Genomic DNA, 17,572 nt, shown 5'->3' on the forward strand with positions numbered 1-17,572 from the left:
TCAGAAAAGATTATCGTCTGAAGTGAATCTGGATTTAAAGAAGGTGTTAGAGATAGCACTGGCCATGGAAAGTGCTGTAAGAGATTCAAAAGCAATACAGGGTGTGCAAAATGGTGCTCTCCTCCACATCAGGCGGGAAAGCTCAGCCGATAGTGGCGCGAAAAAGTGAGACTTTGCCGAGAAGTGGGAAACAGCCCCCGCTAACCGAAGAATAAAGAAAAATAACTTAGCAGCAAAATTAAAGAATAATTTTAATAGAGGTGGAAACAAACAGTCTTTTAGCGATTGGCAGTTTAAAAAAAATCGAATGCTTCTGTTGTCATAGAAATGGACATATGATGGGGCAGTGCAAGGAAAGATTCAAGCAGGCTTGTAAACAAAAGAAGAAGCCCAATGAAATCTACAATGTAGAAGAGCCTGAAACAACAATTTACATGCTGTTTAATCTGAAAGTTGGAAAGACAGAACCAATATTTGTCACAGTGAAAGTAAATGGCAAATCTGTTAGAATGGAAGTGTACACTGGAGCTTCCACTACAGTAATTGGGGAACATACCTTCAGATATTTGAATAATGGTGAACATCAATTAAGCTTAGGAGAAACAGCCACCAAGCTAAAAACATATATGGGTGAAGACATTCAAGTAAAAGGCATAAGCAGAGTAACTGTCCATTATGGAAGCTAATCGGCAAAGCTACCAGTATTAGTATTGAGAGGCAGAGGACCAAGCCTTCTAGGGCAAAATTGGCTAAGGGAAATCAACCTTGATTGGCCACTGGGATTCCAAAAGGTAGCTGGAAGTGTTCCTGTTTTGAAAAAGGAGTCTGTAAGGACTCAACAGCCTGAAGAAATGCAGGCTGTCTTAAGCCAAAACCTGGAAGAACAGCTGAAGAAACTCAAAGAGACCCTGCTAGATGACGGTGTTCAAGACGAAATGACCAACCTTCGCAGAGAAAAAGAAAACCTGTTGAAAGACCATCACACACTACAAGATTCCCTCAGGTCAAAGTTTGTACCTCTGGAAAAGTATGAAGAGAAGCAGAAGGAATTCAGCACCACTTTGAATAAACTGAAGAATCAGTTGGCAGAGAAGATACAACAATGTTCAATTTTCCAGGAGGCAGCAAACAAGTACAAAAATGAGATGGAACAGCTGAAGAATCAGCTAAATGAAGCCAAAGAGGCTTTGGAAGCACAAGTCGCAGAATTTCCCAAGAAGCAGACAGATAATGAAATTTTGGGAGACTCAGCCACTGAGCTCAGACAAGTTGAGCTTGCATCTGAGAGAAGTCTGGCTAATAGTGAAGTCAAAAAGGAGGCCAAGATTAAAGCCTGTGCTAAAAAAAAAGAGAAGTGCACATTCCAAGTGAGGGAGGTCATCTATTTGGGTCACCGGGTAGATTCACAGGGCCTCCACCTGATTGAGGTGAAAGTGAGAGCCATAAGAAAGGCACCTGTGCCAAAGAACGCCTCAGAGTTCAAATCATTCCTAGGAATGATCAACTATTACAGGCAGTTCTTACCCAATTTGTCTACAGTGCTGGCCCCCTGCATTCTCTCCTCAAAAAAGAACCAACATTGATCTTGGAAGGTGCCCTAGAAAGAAGCTTTCATAAAGGTGAAACAATTGTTGTACTCGTCCAATCTATTAGTGCATTATGACCAGATGAAAGAATTGGTGCTGACATGTAATGCATCTCCCTATGGAGTGGGAGCAGTGCTCTCCCATCGGATGGATGACGGCACGGAACGGCCAATAGGTTACGTATCAAGAACGCTCACCACAGCGGAAAAGGGATACTCGCAGATAGAAAAAGAAGGCCGGTCCATCATCTTTGGTGTCAAGAAATTTCACTAGTATGTATAAGGCCGCCATTTTACAATCGTTTCAGACCACAAACCATTGCTAGGATTGTTTAGTGAGGACAAGGCTATACCTCTCATAGCCTCAGCATGTATACAACGATGGGCTTTATTTCTGGCAGCACATGAATGCACTTCCGTACACAGGCCTGACAATCAAATCGCAAACGCCGATGCCTTTAGTTGTTTGCCTTTACAAGAAAATAATGAGCACATCCCAGTTTCACAGGAACTTGTTTTACTGTTAAATTTCTTAGATTTCTCACTGGTATGTGCTCGACAGATCAGAAACTGAAAAAGTAGGGACCCAGTCCTATCTCAAGTACAAGAACAAGTGCTACATGGTTGGCCAGTGACGAAATGAAATCGTACTTCAACAGAAGACATGAAATAACCAGCCAGAATAGCATCTTATTGTGGGGAGCCCAAGTGATAGTTCCTCCAAAGGGAAGGGAACCACTTTTAATTGAACTACACAGTGCCCATCCAGGAATTTCCCGAACAAAGACCATAGCACACAGCTATCTATAGTGGCCTGGGATGGAATGGCGAAATAGAGAGTTTAATAAAGCACTGTCAGCAACTGCAAAAGTTGCCAGTGACAGCTCCATTGCACCCATGGGATTGGTCAGGTAGACCCTGGTTGCAGTTACACATTGACTACATTGGATCTTTCCTGGGAACAATGTTTCTGCTCATTGTTGATGCCCATTCAAAATGGTTAGACGTATATGAGGTGAAGTCACCTCATTGGCTGCTACAATTGAGAAACTACGTCAGAGTTTTGCCATTCATGGACTACCAGAAGTAGCCATTTCTGATAACGGCACAGCACTTACGGGTGCTGAGTTTCAACGGTTTATCAGCCTCAACGGTATCACTCATGTGAAAACTGCGCCATACCACCCTTCCTCAAACAGACTGGCCAAAAAGGCGGTTCAAAATTTCAAGGCAGGCATAAAAAAGCTAACTGCCGATTCCTGAGCAACCAAGCTAGCATGCTTTCTTTTTCAATACAGGACCACCCCTCACACAACAACAAGTGTCACACCTGTGGAGTGGATGAGTTTGAGCTTAATAATGCCAAATTTAGAGGAGAAGGCGGAAAGGAGTCAAGGAAGCCAGAAAACTAGACACGACTGGCATAGCCGTGAGAGAAAATTTACCGCAGGAGAGCCAGTATACATGAAGAGCTTCAGGGAAGGACCAAAGTGGTTACCGGGTGAAATAAGTGCGGTGACTGGACCTCTATCTTACCACGTGGAGGCGGAAGTCCAGATCATCCATAAACATGTGAATCATTTAACGGAGAGAGAGAGAGAGACAAATCACCAAGATTTGGTTCCACCAGTGATCATGATCGGGTCTGTGTTTCCTGATGAGGATACTCAATCAAGGACTGACATGCCTGATGTTCCTGTAAGAGTTGAGGATACAGAACTGCAAGTGTCCACCGAAGCACCTGATGGTCAGGCAACTCTGGAAAAGGAGGTTCCTGATGAATCTGAAATTGTGGAGCTGCGACGTTCCACATGTATCAGGAAACCGCCTGAAAGACTGAACTTGTAAAACTCTTATGCAGTGTAAATATTATATTGTCTTGAAAAATATGTACTTGTAAATATAACATGTATAGCCGAGTTAATGGGGGAGGAATGTAGTAATTATGGTTTTATTTAGTGTGTAACCTACCTTTAAGAATAATACTTGTTAGGCAAGATCACATGATATGGGGTGGGGTGCCGCCACCGAGTGAGGAAATATGAATGAAGCCTGGCAGCCTCCCATCAGGCTCCAGGTAGAGGAATGCCCTCTGTAGTAATTATGGTTTTATTTAGTGTGTAATGTATCTTTAAGAATAATACTTGTTAGGCAAGATCACGTAATCTGTAGTAACCAATAGGAGAGTAGCGCGGGCTACCTCAGCAGGCAGTGTAGAGTTAGAGTTGGAGTTGAAAGCACATGTGTATTTGCCACTGAGTACATTGTAAATAAACTTAATGTTCTATCCAAGAAGTGTCTGCAGATCAACTCTATCATTAATAGTACAACCTGGCCACCCTACAACACCCTCCTTTTTGGGTACCTTTATTTGATAATATGGATTGGTGAAAGTGCATTTTTCCCCCTTCCACCTAAAATTCCATGGTATTGTTGAAGTGTATTATCAAATTCAATGTTAAGCAGTTTAAAGATATTAAAAAAACGATATACCAATTTATTTGATTAGCAATTAACAAACAGGCCTCTTAAATTTAATTTATATAAATGTTATTGTTTGCACTACTCAAAGCAAGTCTGTCTATGAAACTGATATTAGGGATCCTGTTTTTTCCTAAGTTGATATACTATTCAGACTTGACTCTCGTGAAAAATCCAAATCTAATCCAAGCGTAGGATCACAATGTGCCAGATCATCTCCCATTCAAATCATTACATATACAATACCTAGATGTTCAAGTTTAAAATGTTGCCCAGTTATTCATGTTCTTTGTTTTTTAGCATGCTGAATTTTGTCAGTCACCTTTTGTACAGCTACAGCTTCCAGTAAAACTGAAGTGATTAATTCAAATTCAATTGCAGCATGAATGACAAAATGGGCTGAATAATTACAAGTATTATAGATCGGTCATGTTTTAGAAACATACACTGTAGAAACCTTGATCTAAATATTACTTTTCTATTGGAATGGCCCATAAGTATGGAGAGTTATCATCTCAAGTAATTGTTTTCATATCAACCTTCTTTTAGAACTTTATCTATGTGAAATTTGTGTCTTCAAAGATATTTATATTATGTGCAAGCTCATGCCTGTTCTTAAAATTTTCCATTAAAAAAATAATCTGATCATATTGTACTGTTACTTATTTAAAATATTTTCAGTTCAACAGAAATACTGCACTGATGTGGTTAGAAAAACAACTATAAGGTACATTTGCTATCGTGTACATAATGTGCACAAACAAAATTTAAGACAGTAATCTGATAGCTGAGTTCAGATGATGAACATTAGCTGGTTTTACATTTTAGGACAACATTTAAACCACTTGATTTGGTTACTGCCCTGAGCTTCTCTGGGAAGTATCAATTTCCTTGATATAATTAGTTTTAGTCCTACTGCAAAATATTCAGGTGCTACTCATTCAAAGTGTTATTCCTGGACCATCTTCAGGCAGTAGCTCCAAGTTTTGGAAGCTTGGAAATTCGTTTTAGCGCCTGTCAAAAATGCAATTTAAATCCATCAGGATTCAGCTGTACTATGATGTTTAAATGCATATTTTATAGAAGTCCTGCAACAAACAATACAATATTGTAACAATTGTAACAATGTTCAGCTCAGATATAACTAAAGTTCATAAAACTGGATTGCAATTGTTATATATTTTTATAGTTTTTATGTATGTCATTTCTGTGTTGTGGGCCACAACAATTTCGAAAGTGTTAAATCTACCAGCTTCATTTCTTCATAGTGTATGAGTGCCATCATTAGGTCTGTACAGTTAGAAAAAGATAGTTACATGGCAAAGTAACAATGTAACTGAACTCAGCTCCCTTACAAAGAAAGATACAAACAGCTCTGTTCGTGTCTAAAGATTGTCAGTTTTATAATATGTAAATAGTATTATTTTGTTTTTGTTATATTAAAATTATGAGGATGATTTTTTTGAGGTTTATAAGATAGAAAACAACATCACAGATTTTTTTATTCAGTAGCTCCTTAGCTGCTTGGAATGCAACTAGATATGAACTTATCTCCATAATCATACAACTACCATAAGAACTTAATAAAAAGGCCTGTACTGTAATAGAATCAAACTATTTTTCTCTTTTTCTTAGGCTGCCAGGACAATGCCAGTACTTGGGTCTGCCAGTTCCTGATTACTTCAAGAAGTGGATTAATCTCAAAAAGGTACTTTGAGTAGCAGGCATCATTTTCAAGGATGAGGTCTTAAGAGATGCTTAATAGCCAATCCCATTTGCATTGAAATGAGGAGCTGATGGCTCTAAGCCTGGTTTGATTCTGGTACTGGGATCTTCTTTTTGTGTCACTGCTAAATAGGATATTATGTACCATCTGAACTCTGAAGTTTCTCTCTGCCGTAGCTGTCTTGTAAGCATGTGTTGCCTTTGGGGTAATCAGGAAAAAATATTATGTCCTTACAATCATAGGGTTTAGGAATATTAAAATGTCTTGGTGCATATGCAGTGTTATTTTGATTGGTATTTTAACCTTTGACTAGCCTATAAAGAAATTCTCTCTTCAAGCCAATATTACATTGCTGAAATTTAATTCAGAAATCATACCAGATAATAGGAAGACAGATAATGTATGCATGAAGGATATTATATTTGGTCTAAATGCAGAGAGGCCAGGACTTTGTACTTGAGTAATAGCCCAGAGTGACTTATAATCTGCTGGAGAGAAATACCTTACTGTCAGTGTAGAGAGGAGAAGTCTTAAATCAGGGAAGAATAAAAAAAATGCTTGAAAGTAAGAGGACAAAGGCACAAGTCTTCCATTAACCCTTAAATTACGTATTATTGCAGTGTTTTTGGTTGGTTTCCCCTCCAAGACTGGAACACTTTCCACCTTGTTCCATTGTATCCACATGTTTTCAGGTTTCGTATTTAAAGACGTGAGTGGGCTGTCACATTATAATACTGATGTCATTAACCTTTTGTTTCCTTGTGCAACTTTATAACCATGCTTCTGTTTTCAGTATGATAGTATGTATTGCCACTCTTGCTTTACACATTAAGAAAGCCAAACAATGTGAAATGTTATCAAAATAATAAACACACACAATAGTTCTTGGACTGAATTATCAATTTAGTAATCTGATTTTTTTTTAGTTTTCCAAAAAAAATGGCTGCTTGTTAAAGAGTTTATAATAAAGTATTGGCTGACATTCTTTAAAGTTGGGTTGCCAAATCAGATCACCTCCTATTGCATAGGCGTAACTGATATTTTTTATATACCTCAATTTACTAGTTTGCCTAATGATTTTAAAATAAAGGACATACAAGCCCAATTGAAAAATGGAAAACCTGCCTTTGGGCTTGTTGGGGGCAAATATCTCTGGTACTGTCACACATTTCAGGTTGGATTTCAGTCCTACAAAGCCATCAAGCATGGTACTGTAAATGAGAGAAGTTGCGTTAAATTATGTGTATTTTTAAAAATATTTTCTTTGACTGTATTATCAAAAGTTACCAAGAGTTGACTCTTGTAATAATAAAGATGTATTTTCCATGGAGATGAATTAAATTTTATTTTACTTTAGTATCTCATTCTTACTCAATGCTGAGATATTCATTGACTGCATGCTTTACAATTATAGAAGATGATGACTATCATTATAGCTTTTTTTATTTGTAAAAAGTGTTCAGTTGTATTCAACCCAGCTAGTGACTAAATATCTGAATTTTGTATTAGTAAGTGCCCTCTCCTTAACCCTTCAATGTTCGTCCTTTCTCGTCAACCTTTCCTGAATATTGACTGGAGGTTGACTCTGTCAGAAAGGGTCAGCAGCTGCATAATAACACTGAGATGAGGAAGGCACTAAGCAGAGTCCTGATTAACATACAGCTAAGAGAGATAAGAGGGAAGAGCTTATGTGTCACTTTGCAGATGGCAAGCAGCCGTTTTGACTACAAATTTATAATGGTGAGATCCAGAAATTGCTTAGGCAGAGGGTAGGATTTGTCAATAGGCTGAACGTTTCTTTCATACACAGTCAGCTTGCATGGAAGAACACACTGCAAATCCCACGTTAATCACCTACAACTTGTTTTCTTGTATGAAAAGTGAACAAAATGTTGTGCGTTGTGCTTGTTCCCAAGATGACTTAGTATTAATAAAATGGTATTCATTCAGAAAGTTATTTTTATTTATACAATGTTGTGAATTTAGGCCAAAATGTAATTAATATGATAAACTTTAAAGTTTATCCACATATCTCTTTTAAGATGTGTTTTAAAGAAAGTCTTAAAGGAGAAGAAGTTGGTGAGGTAGTGTTCTACTCTAGAAAGCCAGGCAGTGAAGGATATTTCTGCAGCCTAAGCTTTTTAATTACAAAGGTACGAATTACAAATATGCACCTCCACACCCAACAAACACAGTTTCAATCTACTTCTGTATATAGGAACACAAGTGAGTCATCAGTAATTGTCCGCTACCTGAATACAATTAAATACTTAATTATTATACAACTAACTTGCAGAGAGGGTTTAGGAGGGGATTCTAGAGAATGGAATCTATGTGGATGAAGGTATGAGTATAAGTGATGGGTGAAAGAGAAGGTAGTGTATTCAAGCAGCTGCAGTGCAAAGAATGGACAGTTTAGAATTGTGGGGTAATTGTTGGGTTGGAGGAGGTTGCAGAAGTAGGGAGAATGATAAGAATTTTACTTTTAAAACATTGAGGAACTTGAAGTCATTCTAGGTCGGCAAGGGCAAGAGCGAATGGAACTTTGTGTTGGATAACATGTGTACAGCAGAGTGTTGGATGAACTGAAGTTTATGGATGTTGGAGGATTGGAAGTCAACCTAGAGACCATTGGATTAACTTCTTAATGTTTTCATATGATATCCTTTTATCTATTATTTTCATCCAGAATTAGAATGTTTTGAGTTTCAATGGGATAATGCCTGTCCTGAAATCATAGACCAAAATTTGTATGAAGAGAATGTTAAGCATTTGTCTGCTGTTGTCACCAAGAATAGCTTTCAGGCTTGTACTCTTGCAGTGGGTTTAGGAGATCAAAACAATAATGTATGTGTTCCTATATTATCACAATTGACAGAAGCCTGCTTCTGTCTCTTCTCCTTATTGACAAATAATCCAGCATATTTCACACAGAAATTAAGTCAACATTAGAGTATGTATTGTAAGAACCTGAAGGTTTATTGTCCTTTATTGTTGGTTGTAATAAAACGCGAATAATGTGATATGTGAAAGGAACTTAATAAGTAAACACATTTTTTGAAAATTAAATAGAACAGCCCTGATCGTAACTGTGTGTGTGTAGATAGCAGGGCAAGTTGGAAACTCACCTACTTCTACAACAATGAGGCCTAGACTATTTTAACTCTCAAGCCTGATTAATGCTCAGAATTGCTGTGGTAGCTTCTCACCCAGCCCTAAGTTAGAAGTGTGAATATGTGCAGAAGGACGGCACTGGCTTTGGGCACTCTTCCTGGCTGCCGACTCAGTAGAGCAGGTAATATTTCAATATTAAACAGTCCAATGCTGAGCTGATAGCTTTCCTGCAGGTAAGTAACCTGGTTGATTTTAACTGCCCAAAATGCTCAGTTTCCAGCACACAGATAAGGTTAAATCACACTTTAAATTTGAAATTTGTACAATTTAAAACAATGTGGTTTTAGTTATTTCACTACAGGAAGTCAATGTGAACCACTTGACTATAAAAGTTCTCTAGATCTCTTTTTTTGTATTTTGACCTCCATCTACTGATACACCTTTGATAAGGTGCCACATTAAAGGCTAGTACACAAAATGAGACCTCACAGTGTTGGGGGTAATATATTTGTGTGGATAGAGGATTGGCTAACCAACGGAAAACAGTGGAGATAAATGGGTCATTTTCAGATTGGTAAACTGTAACAAGTGGAGTGCCACAGGGATCAGTGCTGGGGCCTCAACTATTTACAAACTATATTAATGACTTAGATGAAGGGGCAGAGTGTGTTACAGCCAAATTTACTGATGATAGGAAAGCAGGCTGTAAGAATGACACTAAGAATCTGCAAAGGGATTAAGAGTGGCTAAGTGAGTGGGCAAAAATTTGACAGATGGTGTATCAAGTGGGAAAATGTGAGGTTGTCCACTTTGTTAGGAAGAATACAAAAGCAATATTATTTGAATGTAAAGAGACTGAAGAATACTACTGTACAGAGGGATCTGGGTGTCCTCGTACATGAATCACAAAAGGTTAGCATGCAGGTACAGCAAATAATTAGGAAGGCAGATGGAATTGTCGTGGACAATTTTAAGGTATTACATTTTATTGCCCGTCATCAACTATGTTTGTATGTGTATTTGTGTATTTTCTTATTCTCAGAGTGATTGAGTCAATTTAAATAACCCAGCAGCAAGCTTTTATATTTTTAAAAATGAAGAATTGTACTTTATTTCTCGTACACACTTGCTCTGCAGATTAAAGGAAAGCTTGATGTCTCACTCAAATGCCTCACCTATACTATCACACACACACAAACTAAATACAGTTGAAGGTAAAACAGTAATCCTAAAAATGGAATTTAACTCAGTCTCTATTTGTGGGCCCGAGGTTTCTTGATGGAGTTGATGTTTTGGCTAGAGTGAAGATCTTGAAAAGCAGGGATTTCTCTGTGGCTGCAAAGGCTGTTGTAGGAGAACTGGCAGAGGTTGGGAACTCAGGTGAACTTGGTAGGGAAACAGGTTAGAGCAGAGAGTCCTTGTTCTTCATGCGAGGTGTTGCAGGTATATACTTAGGCTGCTTAACTGACTGCAGCAGCGGATGGCTTTTTGCAGGAAACTCTCTGAGGGAAGTCGGTCTTGAAGTCTCTAAAGATGTTTCCCTGCCAAGCAGTTTGAATTTTCTGCTATAGCTTTATCAGGGAGCCAAGGTAGCCACTGTATCATGTGACCTCATGACAGTGTCACGTCATGGTCAAATAAGATATTGTGGTAATCCCACTAAGCAGTTAGATTCTTCTCTTACCTGTGGTTTCAGTAGCCTTTTGTGTCTGAAAAGACAAATCCTTTTTTTAAACAGTGAAGGTGTCAGTGGGCTTTCGTTTATATCCTGGTCTGACAAACATTGAGTCATTATCAGAAACAGGGTCCTCTTAGACCAGATAATGTTCTGTAATCCACAAAAGCATCAGGTGGTCTTCAGAAGCGATCTTGAATTTCAGTCTTTTAAAGTGTAGCTAGACAGTCACAATATCATCACTCCAGTTCGGCTGTTAAGGAATGTTGGCTCTTAGGTGAGGCGGTGGCCTAGTAGTATTTTCACTGGACTAGTAATCCAGAGATGCAGGATAATGTTCTGGGGACCGGGTTCAAATCCCACCATGGCACATGGTGGAAATTGAATTCAATAAATATCTGGAATTAAAAGTTTAATGATGACCATGAAAACATTGTTGATTGTTGTAAAAACCCATTTGGTTCACTAATGTCCTTTAGGGAAGGAAATCTGCTGCCATCCTTACCTAGTCATGTGACTCCAGATCCACAGCAATGTGGTTGACCCTTAAATGCCCTCTGAAATGGCCTAGCAAGCCACTTAGTTGTTCAAAACCGCTAAGAACAAGCCAATAAGGAATGAAAGTGGCTGGATCACCCGGCATTGACCTAGGCACTGGAAATGACAATGGCAAACTCAGCACTGTCGACCCTGCAAAGTCCTCCTTACTAACATCTGGGGGCGAATACCAAAATTGGGAGAGCTGTCTCACAGACTATTCAAGCAACAGCCTGACATAGTCATGCTCATGGAATCATACCTTACAGATAATGTACCTGACACCACCAGACCCAGCAGAGGTGGCAGCACAGTGGTATACAGTTGGGAGGGAGTTGCCCTGGGAGTCCTCAACATCGACTCCGGATCCCATGAAGTCTCATAGCATCAGGTCAAACATGAGCAAGGAAATCTCCTGCTGATTACCATGTACTGTGTCTCCTAAGCTGCTGAATCAGTACACCTCCATGTTGAACACCACTTGAAGGAAGCACTGATGGTGGCAAGGGTGCAGAATGTACTCTAAGTGGGGGACTTTAATGTCCATCACCAAGAATGGCTTAGTAGCACCACTATAGACCGAGCTGGCCGCGACCTAAAGGACGTAGCTGTTAGACTGGGTCCGCAGCAGATGTTGAGGGAACTAACAAGAGGAAAAAACATACTTGACCTCATCCTCACCAACCTGCCTACCGCAGATGCATCTGTCCATGACAGTATCGGTAGGAGTGACCACAGCACAGTCCTTGTGGAGACAAAGTTCCATTTTCACGTTGAGGGTACCCTCCATTGCGTTGTATGGAACTACCACCATGCTAAACAGGATAGATTTCATTCAGACCTAGCAACTCAAGACTGGGCCACCATGACGCGTTGTGGGCCATCAAAGGCAATAGAATTTTACTCAACCACAATCATGGCCTTGCATATCCCCCACTGTATCATTAACACCAAGCCAGGTGATCAACCCTGGTTCAATGAAGAGTGAGTAGGGCATGCCAGGAGCAGCACCAGGCATACTTAAAAATGAGGTGTCAACCTGGTGAAGCTATAACACAGAACTACTTGCGTGCCAAACAGCATAGCAGCAAGTGCTAGACACAGCTAAGCAGTTCCACAACCAACGGATCAGATCTAAGCTTTGCAGTCCTGCCACATGCAGTGGTGAGTGGTGATGGACAATTAAACAACTCACTGAAGGAGGAGGCTCCATAAATATCCCGACCCTCAATGATGGGGGAGCCCAGCACATCAATGCAAAAGATAAGGCTGAAACATTTGCTACAATCTTCAGCCAGAAGGGCCGAGTAGATTCATCTCGGCCTCCTCCGGAGGTACCCGGCATCACAGGTGCCAGCCTTCAGCCAATCCAATTCACTCCATGTGATATCAAGAAACGGCTGAAGCCATTGGATAGTGCAAACGCCGTGGGCCCTGACAATATTCCAGCAATAGTACTGAAGACATGTGCTCCAGAACTTGCTGCACCCCTAGCCAAGCTGTTGCAGTACAACTACAACACTGGCATCTACCCAGTATGTGGAATGTGGAAAATTGCCCGTGTATGTCCTGTAAACAAAAAGCAGGACAAATGAAACTGAGCCAATTACCGCCCCATCAGTCTACTTTTGATCATCAGTAAAGTGATGGAAGGGATCAACAACAGTGCTATCAAGAAGCACTTGCTTAGCAGCATCCTGCTTACTGACACTTAATTTGGGTTCCGCCACAGTTACTCAGCTCCTGACCTCATTACAGCCTTGGTTCAAACATGTACAAAAGAGCTGACCTCCAGAGGTGAGGTTCAGAGTGACTGCACTTGACATCAAGGCAGCACTTGACCGAGTGTGGCGTCAGGGAGCCCTAGCTAAACTGGAGTCAATGGGAATTAGGGGCAAACTCTCTGCTGGTTGGAGTCATACCTAGTAAAAAGGAAGATAGTTGTGGTTGTTGACGGTCAAACATTGCAGTTCCAGGACATCAACGTACGAGTTCCTCAGTAGTGTCCTAGGCCCAACCATCTTCAACTGCTTCATCAATGACCTTCCTTCCAACATAAGGTCAGATGATTGTACAATGTTCAGCACCATTTGCAACTCCTCAGATACTGAAACAGCCCATGTCCAAATGCAGCAAGTCCTGCACAATATCCAGGCTTGGGCTGACAAGCGGCTAGGAACACTTGCACCACACAAGTGCCAGGCAATGACCATCTGCAACAAGAGAGAATCTAACCGTCGCCCCTTGACATTCAATGGCATTACCATTGTTGAATCTCCCACTATCAACATATTGACCAGAAACTGAATTAGACTAGCCATATAAATACTGTGACTACAAGAACAGGTCAGAGGCTAGAAATCCTGCAGCAAGTAACTCAACTCTTCACTCCCCAAAGCCTGCCTACCATCTACAAGGCACATCAAGCGTATGATTGAATACTCTCCACTTGCCTGGATGAGTGCAACTCCAACAACACTCAAGGATCTTGACACCATCCAGGACAAAGCAGCCTGCTTGATTAGCATCCCACCCACAAACATTCACTCCCTCCACCACCACGCACAGTTGCATTAGTGTATACCAACTACAAGATGCACTGCAGGAACTCACCAATGCTTCTTAGTCAGCACCTTCCAAAACCATGACCGCTACCATCTAGAAGGACAAGGGCGGCAGACACATGGGAACACCACCTTCTGGAAGTTCCATCCAAGCCGCTCACCATCCTGACTTGGAAATATATCACCGTTCCTTCACTATCACTGGGTCAAAATCCTGGAACTCCCTACCTAACAGCACTGTAGGTGTACCCACACCACACGGACTGCAGCAGTTCAAGAAGGCAACTCACCACCGCCTTCTCAGGGGCAATTAGGGGTGGGCAATAAATGCTGGCCTAGCCCGCGATGCCCACATCACATGAATGAATAAAAAAAGGAGAGTGGGGTATAAAAGTAGGAAGTCTTGGCACAACTGTACGTGATGTTGGTGAGATCACACCTAGAGTGCTGAGTACAGTTTATTTAAGGAGGGATATTCTTGCATCGAAGGCAGTTCAGAGAAGATTCACTCAATTGATTCCTGGGATGAAGGGATGGTCTGATCTGGAATGGTTGAGCAGGTTGGGCCTATACTCATTGGAGTTTAGAAGAATGGAAGCTAATCTTACTGAAGCATATAAGATTCTGATGGGCTTGACAGGGTAAATGCTGAAAGGATGTTTCCCCTTGTGGGGGAATCTAGAACAAAGATTCTTTGGTTATGTAGTGAATTTTGCTTTTTTCACATTTAGCTGCTATATCAAACATTTTCTAGTCATGTAATATCAACAACAGCTCATATTTGTACAGTATAATGTTAACGTAATAAATGTGCCCGGTGCTTCACAGAGGAGAAATAGACACTGAGAATAAGTGGACACCACATAGCAACAGAAAGCAGTGCAAGAGTTAGGAGAGATGACCAAAAGCATGTTCAAAGAGATGGGTGGATTTTAAGAGAATAGAGAGATAAAAACGTTGAAGCACTTAGGGAGGAAGTTTCAGAAAGGAGGACCAAAACAATTGTAGGCTTCACCATCAGTGGTGCCCTGCTCCAATAATATGCTTCAATCCCAGACTGAAATAGAACCACCTTCAACTACATCATTATAACATTCATATTTCCCACATCATCCATTCTCCCTACAACTATGATTGGAAATTATGAATCATTTTGTGTTATTGGCCCATGAAGTGCAAGCTAATATCAGTTAAAGACAGTTACAACCAGACAAAGGATGCATGGATTTCATCAGTGTGGATTTGAAATTGGGTCTGAGTGACAGAAGAATTCTAGTAACTTTTACCCCACAGACTGTCAGAGAAACTTTCATAATAATGCCATGATGCAGCATTGTATCTTGCATTTTCTAATTTTAATTTGCTCACCAGTATTTCAAAGAAGTGTTCTAAATGACTGAAAACTCTTTTGAGGATAATAAGCCTCATTTTGAGGATATCCTCTCAAACCACCCTTAACATGCCACAAGATGATCAATCACTCTTTCCCAACTATGTGTTATTAATGGTAATGAAGTGTTTCTTCCTCTGACCAGTTGCATAGTATTTGAACTATGGCAACAATTTCTTTAAATACTGCAAAAGATCTGGAAAAGTAAGTACACTTAGCCACTGAACTGTGATTAAGTAATGCTGGATTTTACCCACATTGTTCTAAAAAACTAGCTTTTGCCTTATTTTAAAATAAAATGTTTTGTGTGTGAAAGCAATCTACTTATAATGCTTGCCCAACAGTGTGCTTGATATGAATTACTATTTAAGATTTAAAGAGTGCTGTATCAGAAGCAGTATATCTAAAAGCTGTATGCTACAAATAACAAAAATATTATAAAGAGAAAAGAAAACTTATTGAAAACTGGTTCAGCACTTGTGTTTTTTCCCTTAATAAAATCCTACATTCTAAGAATTGACGTCTTAAAGATGAACTATCTGAGCCATTTTAAAAAAATCTCTATGAATAGCTGCAGCGAAGATGCACAAGGTTACATGCTGGAGTGGGTTGACTTCAAACTGATTTAAAGGATTCTGCTATAGCTGCTGCTTTAATCACCCTTATGTCCTATAGCCATAACAGATTTATTTTAAAGGTTAGTTAAGCAGTTCGTAATGGGGATAAGTGGGGAGTCAAAATAAAAGGTACACTGTTTAACAATTGAAGCTCTTCAGATAAGGACCTGTTCAAACTGTAAAGATCATTCTGTATTTTGATGACAGCTATTGAATACTCCATAATTTGCCAGAGGACTAGTGGAAGTCATGTGGCCCTTCACTGAGCTGACTTAAATTTAGCTTTTAGCCACCTTGTCTAGCTATGGTAATATGTGGAATTGCTGCAATGGAAATTAGAGGAAGATTGAACAAGAATAAAATAGTCCTTTAAATGTTTGGAAGTAAGTCTGTATTCATAGAATCACCGAACCTCACAGCACAGAAGATGGGTCATTCGGCCCATCATGACTATGCCGGCTCTTTGAAAGAGCTATCCAATTAGCCCCACTTCCTTACTCTTTCCCCAGAGTCCTTCAATTTTTTACCTTTTCACCTATTGTATCCAATAACCTTTAGAATATTGTATCTGCTTGCAACGCTCTTTCAGGCAGTACATTCTATATTATAACATAATGCTACATAAGAACTTTTGCCAATTATCTTAACTTACCCTCTGGTTACTGACCCTATCACCAGTGGGAACAGTTTCTCCTTATTGGTTCTACCAAACTACCTTAAAATTTAGAATACATTTATAAAATCCCCCCCCCCCACCCCTAACCCTCTCCGGTCGAAGGAGAATAATCTTAACATCTCCAGCCTCTGCACATAACGGAAGTCCCATATTCCTAGTATCATTCTGGTAAATCTCCTCTGCACCGTCTCCATGCATTAATCTAGATATAACTGCAATTATTAATATTTACATTAATATCTATAATTGCAATTATATCTAGTTTAATGCATTGCTAGAATTGAGATTAAACAGGAATTCATTTGAGCACTTCTGTTATCACAAGCCTGATAAATATTGCCTTAATCCTAGTTGAAGTCACCATATATTTTTTTAAATTCAGCCACTTGCATAAGAAGTGTTAAACTCACTATCAGATAAATTTGTCTCTAATATTCAATATATTGTTTCATTATAATGATGTCATTTGAACAATATAATTTTAAACAGTAATGTAAGAAAAGGTCTTTTTTGGGTTTTCTTTGCCTTTAATTTTGGATTGATATTCAATTTAGTTTATTGTGAGAAGCCCACCATAAAAAAAATACTACTTGTACATACTAGTACAACACTTGAACTGGAAAAAGCTTTATAGTACAGAACTTGAGTATTGCTGGAAAAAGATACATTTTTGTCAAAGCTTTTCGTCTTGCACTCATGAGGACAATTCACAAGAAAATACCAATGTCAGGGAAAACAACATATATTGTATGACAGGGGAAACAACAAATATGGCATAAGGGGATGTGGTGGCGTAGTGGTATTGTCACTGGATTGGTATTCTAGAGACCCAGGGTAATGCTCTGGGGACCTGGGTTTGAATCCCACCACAGCAGATGGTGAAATTTGAATCCAGTAAAATTTTAGAATTGAAAGTCTGATGATGGCCACGAAACCATTGCTGATTGTCGTAAAAACCCATCTGGTTCACTAATGTCCTTTAGGAAAGGAAATCTGCTGTCCATGTGACTCCAGACCCACAGCTCTTAAAATGCCCTCTGAACAAGGGTAATTAGGGCAATAAATATTGGCCTAGCCAGCGATGCCCACATCCCATGAATTAATTTTTTTTAAAGTATTTTCTGATGAAAAGCTTCAACAAAAATGGTCTTTTCTTCAGCAATAGAAAAAAGTTTTTTAAAGGAATGTTCTAGCATGTCACATAGAA

At 39.6% G+C, this 17,572-nt stretch overlaps 1 protein-coding gene across 3 annotated transcripts in view; it reads left to right on the forward strand.

Moving 5' to 3' along the window:
- LOC144692325 (ERI1 exoribonuclease 3-like) overlaps window positions 1-17,572 on the forward strand; it is a 443,641-nt gene that overhangs the window by 120,178 nt on the left and 305,891 nt on the right. For all 3 annotated transcript variants that reach the window (XM_078561028.1, XM_078561030.1, XM_078561029.1), the window contains exon 6: window positions 5,702-5,774. In XM_078561028.1, the coding sequence (XP_078417154.1) occupies window positions 5,702-5,774 (73 nt within the window). The remainder of the gene's footprint in view (window positions 1-5,701; window positions 5,775-17,572) is intronic.

This window comes from Cetorhinus maximus, chromosome 17 (genome assembly GCF_964194155.1).
Source record: "Cetorhinus maximus chromosome 17, sCetMax3.hap1.1, whole genome shotgun sequence".
Classification (NCBI taxonomy): Eukaryota; Metazoa; Chordata; class Chondrichthyes; order Lamniformes; family Cetorhinidae; genus Cetorhinus; species Cetorhinus maximus.